This window comes from Montipora capricornis, chromosome 9, assembly GCF_036669925.1.
Source record: "Montipora capricornis isolate CH-2021 chromosome 9, ASM3666992v2, whole genome shotgun sequence".
Taxonomy (NCBI): domain Eukaryota; kingdom Metazoa; phylum Cnidaria; class Anthozoa; order Scleractinia; family Acroporidae; genus Montipora; species Montipora capricornis.
In genome coordinates, this window is record NC_090891.1 from 265,001 (window position 1) to 275,000 (window position 10,000).

A 10,000-nucleotide genomic window follows, 5' to 3' on the forward strand; every position below is an offset into this window, starting at 1 on the left:
ACATGTTGCAGGTTTTTGAAAGCGATTCAAAAACCTGCAACATTTTTGCCCGAATTTTGTTGGAGTTGGTGCGTGTAAAACCCCCGCCGCTGACTTTTAACGCAACATCGTCAAGAGCTAACTCTCTTATTAACTGATGATATATCCCTCTTTCCTCCCTCCATCTAACACAACTTCTCGTCCAAATAATTCGTTCCTGATTTCTTCCTTTTCATCTTTCAAATCGTCCACTAACGACAGAACCTGAATGATTTTCAGCCGCTGTGTTCTTAACTCATTGTCCGCCATATTTGTCGAGCAGTAGCCTGGGTTCAGGTGTTGTGTCCAATGTTGCGTTAAAAATCGTCTCGTTTAACACACCGTTGCCGCAACAAAGTTATGTTAAAAGCTGTCTCTCGTGTAACATGGATTAAAGATCGGCGTTAAAAATCGGCTCGTGTAATATCACGTTTATGTATTTGCAAGATGTTGTGTTTATTTGGGAACAAGTTGCATGTTTCCACATTTAGTTGTATCTATATGAAACAAGTTTTACATGTCAAGAACAAGTTTTATATTTATTAAGGAAGTATTTTTGTCCGTTTTGGCGCGTCATATATTTGGGTGGTTTTTGGCAAACAGAGCTTAATTATTCGTAATGCGATCTCTTCCGTTGCCATTAGCAACGGGACGCAAATTTGACTGTATTTTGACACTTTTATTGCATTATCATATTACGCATTGATCGCTAATCCGATTACTCCAAAAAATCGAAAAATACTCGTGCTTCATCAGTTTTCGGTCAAATTTATGTCCAAGTAAGCAGATAAATTGAAGAAAATTTCAGTTTTGCAGCCAAAAATTCGTAATCAACTCTAAAATCACTAAATTTTGCCTGGAAAAAGTTTTTATGTTCTATTTCTCTTAATTTTTTTCGTTCAAATTTCGCTTTTATGAAATGTTTCAGTTGGCTGTAAATAAGTTATATGCTGTTGGAAAGCTTATTTTCTTAGCTTTAAAATGATGTATGTTGTCCCCTAACTTTAAATATTTTTTTGAGAAAAATAACATTTATTGGCGATAGCTGATTTCGCGCGGTTCAGTCTTGCGAATGGGGAAGTAGGAAAAAGAGCTAAGTAGATCAATACAAATCAGCTGGGGTTGATGAATTATCAAACAGCGGAATTAAATTTCAATGCAAACTCCTGCGTATCTAATTAACGTTTGATATAGATCTCTACTGTATTCAATTTATTGTTTGATTTCGCAAGTGTAATAAAATATTCGCGTCCGATCTGTATGGGTGTTTGTAAACACCTATATCCACCCATTTTAAATTAAAGTTGATGAACGAATTGTTTTTCATCACTTAGCCGAGACATAATAACTTAAGGCTATTTGGCAGAATAGAGTTGCCCATTTTCAGTGTTCAGTTGGATCGCGACAGGAATTTCATTTTATATTTCGTTCAAGGAGAATAACCCTTCAAATCCATAAGATTCGTCGTGTTCAGTCACAAGAATTACCTCAAACACCATTTCCGGTATAAAGAAAAAAGGTATTTTCTTATAATACTTGATAATAATAGCAGTACAGTATGATACCTTGGATTTTATCGAAATTATGTGAAAGATGGAGAGATTAAAATTATAACTAGACCCTCCGTGAGGGTACACTGGGTTGCCTGTGGTACGAGTAGCGTCCCGGGAAATTTTTTTCAATTTGGGGGGGGGGGGGGGGGTTCTTTTTCTTTCAACTGTTATAAATTTTGACAAGAAATGTGCGAATTCAACACAGTCTCACAATCGCCCAACTCTCAGAGGTTGACCATTGTTTCTGGAAAATCAAAAATTTACTCTCCAAGACAAGGTTATTTATCACCAGGTAATTCCATCGTTTTGGTAATAGCAGCTACTTTATTATTCATCAGCGTCACAATCTTTTGCCGATTTTGGGGGTCATTTTGTTGAAACTCAAGCACGCTTCCAACAGACCTGTTTATTTTCGTGACTGATGCGTTACCACAAAAACTCTCCCCGTATCACATTTCAACACATGTATGCAAATTTGCTAAGCTCGAAAATTACACAACATGATAAATTTACAAAAGCTAGAAATTTCACAGAAATATTTTCCAGCGAAACATTTATTGAAACAAGGAACACATTTGCTATAAGAGGCAAGAAACCCTTTCTATTTCAGTTGCGTGCGTGCAAGCGAAACACACAATCACAAAGCATATGCAATTAAATAAATTTCTGACAGTTCACATCAAACCCTTTTCGAAAGAACCTTGACCGTAAATAATAAAGCACAAAAGAGACAACAAGCTTTCATTCAAATAATTTTTCACTGTCACATTTCCAATTTTTTTTAACCTTTGCAGAGTTGAGTACAAAATGAATGTTACTTGCCAGACAAACAGGCAAACTTTAAGCAGGGGCACCCAACGACCAATTTGTTGTAAAATGTATTATTATACCCCAGTTAATGAAAATAAATGTTATTAAGGCATTTTCAGGTGTTTTTCAGTGTTGCTGGGAGAACATTATCTGTTCCTTTTTCCCAGCAAGACACACAAGAAATTTCCCAGCCAGCTAGATAAAATTGGTTGGTTTCCCAGCCAGGAATTCCGCGCGCTTTCAAATCCCTCGATCCAAAACGACCGAACAAAAGCGACAAAACCGGGACAAAACAGGTCTTTTTCCGCAAGCGCAGTCACTCTTACGAGCCGTCGTATGTTTGTGAATATTCTCTGGGAGAGGGAAGGAGTTCTTTCCTTTTTTTTTTTCTAGTCGTCTTCAGTCTTCAGAGTTTCTACAGCCAGCTCGGGTTGAAATGCTAGAAACAGTCAGTAATTCCCAGGCAAAACCTCTATCAATAACAACATTTCCCAGCCAGCTCATCGAAACACCTGTATTTTTGCCAGCCATCTGGGGAACAGATAATGTGAGGAAGACATTCGTTGGGTGCCCCTGTTTAAGTACATGCGACTTCAGTAAACACTGTGAGACACACAACAGAGATCACAGATCTACTTGTGTTGTTCGATTCCTTCTCTGTGTTTGTTGAACCCGTAAGTTACCAGAGAAATTTCCATTTGGTTTCAGTGTTGTGCGCAACACCACCTTGGCGAAATATTAGAAGTACAGCTCATTTTGATTTCGGCTCGACGGGCGAAAGATTCACGCTGTCGAAGTCCATTACTCGTCGCTTTTAAGATTCCAGATCTTTATGTTTCACCACCTGTCTTGAAGTTCCATTCTTGAGCTCCATATGGGTATATTTTCTTTAAAGATGTACCAAAACGCCATTCGCGTTACAATGACTTTCGACGCTATTACAGGTTAATTGTGCAGAGCAAAATACGCATTACCCCAGCCCCCTGAAACCTATTAACAAAATACGCACAGAAGACTCTATGCACAAAGACACCACTTAGCAGGGGAGTGACAGGCAAGACTTTTCCCGACACGGAAAAAAATAACAAAAACAACAAAAAAACCCACGAAATGAAACCGAGATTCCGACTGGGTTTGGCAACCCAGTAATTAACGGACACACAGATTGTATGGACCCTTTGTGATATAGCCACGGAATAGGCCAGTTTCGTATTCTAACGGTTAGACTAGATCTAGCATGAAATGGAGGCTAATGCGGGCAGATTAATTTGCATTTAAAAAGATTTGTCCGCATTAGCCTCCATTTCATGCTAGATCCAGTCCAGCCGTGAGAATTCGAAAATGGTCTATTCGGCGAATTCATGATCATGAACTGTAAGATACATACATGCAAACATTATTAATTGACCACTCTCCATAGGGGCTTTTCAGAGCCCATGAAACACAATCACGACAGAACGAAACATTCAACAACAACTGTTAAGAATCCCGACTGCCCGCGGGAAGCAAGCTAGTTGGCTATTTACAAGTGCAGCTGAGAAGTTGAACCAGGGACAACCAGGAACAAATTCAACCAGTGTCTTGAACCCGGAATGCCCGGATGTCAAGGCGAGCAACCCCGCCACTGGGCCGCACTGCGACGTCACAGTGTAAAAATGTTTTCGTCTCAAGAAACTTACAGTTTATCACAATCTATTCTTTTCGCCCGCCTTCTCAATTTCATTTCATTCTTACCGGTTTTCTGACTTAAAGTACCTACGGAAAATACCATGAAGAAATCTCCGTTGGTTCACCAAGGCCAAAAAGAAGAGGGAAAAAAACTGAATATGGTTGCGATTCAGCCACTGCACGGCCAACGTTCATCGTCAATGTAATTTGCATAAAACTCCGTTTGCAAACTGTTGGTTGGCCTTTAGCTGTCTACGCGCCAAGAGCCTTTCATCCTGCTTTCATCATTATTTGCATTATTTTGCGATAATTTTCTGAAACATCCAAAAGCATTCTTTCGCGAAGAGATTTATATTTAAGTGTACCATTTTGGTTTTGCTTTGTAAGCCTATTGCATTGAGGTTGTATGTGGTGTGTTTTTTAACTAGCTAATGAGAATGTAATGATATGTAAGAGAATTTTGAATGTAATCAGCGATATTCTTTTCCACTCGGCATTTTGTTCATGTCTGTACAGTCATGGATTCAATTGGGAAGTTTTTACCCATTGACGCCTGGGGGTTCCCCATTGACAAGTAAAATCGTCTGGCGTTAGACAGTACTAAGTATGGCCGGTGTATTATTAGCGGCAGTGAATGGAGTTTAGCGACAGCGAAGAAGGTTTCGCAATAGAGCGGTTTTCAATTGAGTGTCGAAAGTAATTAGCGAATTACTTTGTTTTTGCATCTACTTCACTCAGTGATTGGTTCAAAGTTCTCTGGCCACTTTTCCAACCAATCAGAAGTGAAAGCAAAACCAATCGTGGCCGACGCGTGCACGTTTTCCCGCGCTTTGTGTCGGCTACGTGTATTTGGTTCGAGTTTTGATTGGTTTAGTGGATTGTCTCCGTCCTTTTTGATTGGCCAAAGTAATTACTTTGGTTTTGGTTTTACGACACTCATTTGAAAACCGCTTTATCGAATGGATTCTAGCGATAGCGAATGTGTATTAGTGACAGCGAATGAGCTTTAACACTAGCAAACGAGTTTTAGCGAAAGCAAATGAGGTTTAGCGCTAGCGAATGAAATTTAGCGACAGCGAATAAGCACTAGCGAAAGAGCTTTTGTTTTAAAACAATAGGGCAACCATGACACGTCACAATTATTCAAGATGGCGGCGCTCGGGAAATTTGAAAACCAACACAACCGTTTTAAAATTTATTTATTTCGGATACAAACGATCACATTGGAAAACGTTCGAAGAATTTTGATTGTGAGCATTGTGTTTACTATTTTAAAGATATATTCCTGTTTTAGTGGAGGTTCCCTTTAAAGGGCTTCCCCGTTACGTATACTTGCCTATCATGATGGAGACCATTACGTCGAAAATAAGAGTATCTACATGGTGTTTCCGTTAAAGATTGTTCCGTAAAATCGCAACTTACTTGAAACAACGTTGAAACAGTATAACTGTAGGGATAGTCTCTTGAAATTATTGAACTGGTTTGACGTTTGAGCCATCTTTCAAATGGAATGATGACAGAGCTATCCATTGGCGAATCCAGGAATATTCTAAGGGGGTGAGGTGAAAGAATCGAAGTATATACTGTAAATAAATCGATGCTGTCAACAGAAATATAGCTTAATTTAATTAAACTGTATTTTACCAGAGAAAAGCAGTTTAATCAGAGTCAGAAGCTGGCAGAAGATTCTGCTCGTAACCTCGCTTGCTCTGGATATGCATATGTTAACGAATCAGAATCAAGTAATCATGCCCTCTTGCATGGTTAACAAAAGTGTTCACGTAATAAAGAAAATATGCCCTCCGTTTCATCCAATCAGAATTCAGTAATTTTGCCCCGTATGTGATAAGCATTAATAGATCATTAATAAAAATGTTCGCGTCAGGTAAACAGTATCTGTTCTAGAAAAAACATAAAATACAGTAAAAAGCAGGTAAATAGCCATCCTATTAACCCCCCCCCCCCCCACCTCCCCTGGATTTGCCCCTGCTATCGATGTTGTTTATTTATTCTCAGGTACATACAGTTCATCTTGCGAATTCGAACCTGTTCACTCTAGCGAAAATTGGAATTCAGCTGTAACTGTACTTGGAAATGGGGAATCTCTGGCCAAAATCAGCACTTTGGATCAACTTTGCGATGCCAAAACGTTCTTCCATGATCCAAACCGGGAATATTGGACAGCTCTTAGACTTACCGCCGATGGAAAGTGTCAATGGGGCTTAAATAATTCAGCAATCTGGGAAAATTGCAACGAAGTTCTTGAAGAATCACAGCCTGGTCAATGTTACGTTATAAGCAAATATCCAATGAAATTGCAACCAAGAAGCTGTAACAGCTCAAAGAGTGTTTTACGAATGTACGATTGTAACTCAGGTAAGTGAGAACATTTTCAGGTATGTTTACCTTTGAGGCGGTGGGACGAGGGCAATTTGGAAAACTTTGAAAATACTAGTGAAATTAACTAGATTCTTTAATTGCACAAGGAAAAAAAGGAAAGAAATTAAAAGGAACTTTATTGAAGTGTCTAGTCTTATAGCGCTGGAGCACTAATTGGTCTAGTTGGGGATGTCGACATTGTAAACTGAAATTAACAAATTAACGCAAATCAAATCAAATGTAGGTTTTGGAGGAGAGGGGAAAACCGGAGTACCCGGAGAAAAACCTCAAAGGGCAGAATAGAGAACCAACGAATGAAGCTCAACTCACATATGATGACGAGGCACATTGACGCAGCGGTTGCATGTTTATCACATAATTATTGAGGGAAGCCCGTTCAATGCCGCAAGAAAACTGACCGATCAGTTCAATGAACAGCTTTAGAATTAAAATTGCAGCAATCGTGCTTTCGTTAATTTGGTTAAAATCGTTGCTGTCAACAGAAATAGCGCTTAAAATGTATCACCCTGCGAGAAGAGCCTCTCTAAAACTCGGCAGAGATCGAGAAAGAGAGGCGCTGCAGAAATCGTGTCAAGTCTGTTAAGTCGCCGCAGCCCAAGTTTCCGGGATAGTCACTCCAGTCAAACCAGTTTAGGCAGCGCGCACATCGTATTTTTGACAAGGCGAATGTCAAAATCGAGCCTTCAGTACGAAAAACAATATGACGTCTTGGAGTGCAATCGAGACTTGGCCTGGCTTTGAGACTGTCTCCAGGCAACGGCTTGTGCATAATCAATAAAAATTTAACACGATTTCTGCAGAGTCCTTTCTTTCTCGTCGAGTTAAGAAAGGCTCTGCTAGGAAGTGAAAACGTTTTAACCAGTATCAAGAGTCCCATAACATACCCTTTGTTTGTTCCCTCCCCCCCCCCCCCCCCCCCCCCCACCCTAAATTTTGCATAAGCATTGTTTCCATTTTCTCTTGGGACCATTGTAAGTCCCAAGAGAAAATAAAAACAATGGTTATGCAAAATTTTGGAGGGACAAACAAAGAGTATTATGATATTTTTGATACTGGCTAATTTTATATGTGGATAAAGATTCTGTTGTAACCTAAGCAACTTTTACAATCAGGGTCAAATAATAATGCCCTCTTGATTATTAAAAGTGCCCTCGTGATCAAGAAAAATGCTTTTCGTCTGACACAATCAGCATTCCCGTATGTGATAGCTACATTGATCGTTTCAGGACTTAGCAGGGTTGGAGGTCAGGATTCACAGTACGTCAAGCCAGATGCACGACCTTAGTCATTTTCCCCAAAAATGTCCTTGGTGATGTAATATTTTAAGCTTATTTAAAAACCCATGGCAGAAACTTCCAAAAAATTAAAAGCAGAATTATTGTCCCTTTAACATTCATTTTCTCCCAGTCTATAATTTTCAGCTTCATTTTCAATAGCATTTTAACAAACACAAGGACCATGGCAGTTTCTTCAAAGGCAAATCACTTTTTTGTCTAGTTTAGTGAAAAAAAAAAAAAATAAAACAAAAACAAAAAAAAAATAATAATAATAAAGTCCTACATCACATTGCATGTATTTCACCAAGCACGATTTTGATGAAAAGATTTACAAAATGATCACTAGACTGAATATTTTGCTAAACCAATTTTATGCCGCTCAAGTAATATTATCAGCAAATAAAGAAACTTTGGAGGCATTGCGGGCTGCATTCCCCTGCCCCACCTCAGCCCTGCTTCGCCACCTATGTTAATAAGGTAGTAGTTGTCCTCTTCTTTCTTTCTTTCTTTTTTAGATTCCGAATATTCGAATTCCATTTATATGGAGTACACATATGAATGTGCACAATACAAGGTAACATAAATTTTGACAGTGGACTAAGCTAAGCGCTCTTCTTACTAAATGTTCGGATCTCAAAGGGCAATTACAGCTAATACGGCGATCAAATGGAAACTTCAACATACCCCCCCGGCCATTTGACTACCTTCTGTGCCCGGGGAGTCGGGAATTTGACCTTTGCTTTCGTGGGGTGGGGAAAGTAGGCTAGTTTCGAATTGTGCAGCAACAAAAGAACAGGGTATATTTAACATTTTTTCATGTATGTAAATAGCTTTTTAATTATGTATATAGACTTACTTTATGTATGTATGTAGATTTTTGTGTATGTATATAGATTTTCTCTTTTTTGTTCTCGAAGATATTAGTCTTTAGGCTACTCTGAAATTCGAGTTTAAATAAAGTTCATATATGTATGTAGGGTCGAGGTTCAGGGGAATAATTTGCATTTTCCTTTTTTCTGAACAATACAAAATGCTAATTATTCCCCTGAACCTCGACTCTGTTCTTTTGTTGCTGCACAATTCGAAAGTAGCCTATTGAATCGGAAATGTCAAGTTTCAAATGATTGTTTTTTTCGGGCACCGAAGTCGCTATAACAGCTATAAAACACGTGTTTGGACGACATGGAAGAGTTTAAAGGAAGAGATGTAGCATTTGCGAACGATTGCCTCACAAAGAAAGGAATTCAAAAGGTCTTTATTAAAGACGGCAGGAGCCGACGACGATTGTTCTTTAGTAGGGTATGACAGACAAATCCTTGAAATCCGACGATAGGATAGGGCATTTGAATACCATTTTGGCCCGACGGGGCGGGAATCTGAATGATCCAATCTTCAAAAGTTCAAATGCCCGGGCTTGCCCGGGGGAGGGGGGGAGGGGAATGTTGAAGTTTCGAGTTGATCGGCGAATAAGCATTGCGTGGAACATTCCATAGTGCCATAAAATCGGCATACTCTCGGTCTTGCACTGTGGATGCAAAAGGCATCTGCGAAGCACTTAACCCGGGATAAGTGTAACTTCGAAAAAGGGGCAAAGTCCTGGAAAAAAGATTTACACATAAAAAATTAAAAAAAAAAAAAAACGTGGAACCATAGTTAATAGAGGGGAATGGTTATGAAACGCGGCAAATTTCTTTGTTGTAGGTTTTTGTTCTCGTTTTTGGCCTTGACCGTGCACAAAACACAATAGCTGTTTACTCCGTAGTGAGGAACTAACCAATAGAAACGTGTTGATTACGTAATTCATGCATAGTGTATGAGCCCAAAACAAAAGATTGTGCACGGTCGTGGACTTTCCAACCTAAATCTTGGCATCTTTGTTTGCTGCTTTGATGTTTGCCGAGATTCCAAACCATTCCCCTCTATTAACTATGGTGGAACATATTAAGTTAAAAGAGAATGTAGAGGGCTAAATGAGATAAAAAAATGTCCTTGCGGCTTCAAATTCATTTAGCTTTAGCAAGCTTTCCTTTTTGTGCAATCTTCAAGTAGTCATGTTGGATACCATCGAAAATCGAAAAGCTGGGAACTGTTCCAGGAGTTTGTGGTTGTGGCTTTCTGTGCATAAGTGCATAAGCGAATGCTTTCCCGTTACTTTGTCAATTGAATTTATAGTAGCGCCATATTTTCTAAGATGAATCCTTTGTATAAATTCGCTTTCAGCTTCGTCTGTGTAAGCGCAAAAAGTCAATAAAGCTTCGAGAAAAAGCGCAAACA

The 10,000-nt window shown here is 39.1% G+C and overlaps 1 protein-coding gene across 1 annotated transcript in view; it reads left to right on the forward strand.

Annotated features, from left to right (window-relative positions):
- Positions 1 to 10,000, forward strand: part of LOC138016638 (adhesion G protein-coupled receptor L4-like) — a 66,249-nt gene that overhangs the window by 8,283 nt on the left and 47,966 nt on the right. The window contains exons 2-3 of the mRNA XM_068863833.1: positions 6,066 to 6,425; positions 8,242 to 8,300. Of these exons, the coding sequence (XP_068719934.1) occupies positions 6,066 to 6,425; positions 8,242 to 8,300 (419 nt within the window). The remainder of the gene's footprint in view (positions 1 to 6,065; positions 6,426 to 8,241; positions 8,301 to 10,000) is intronic.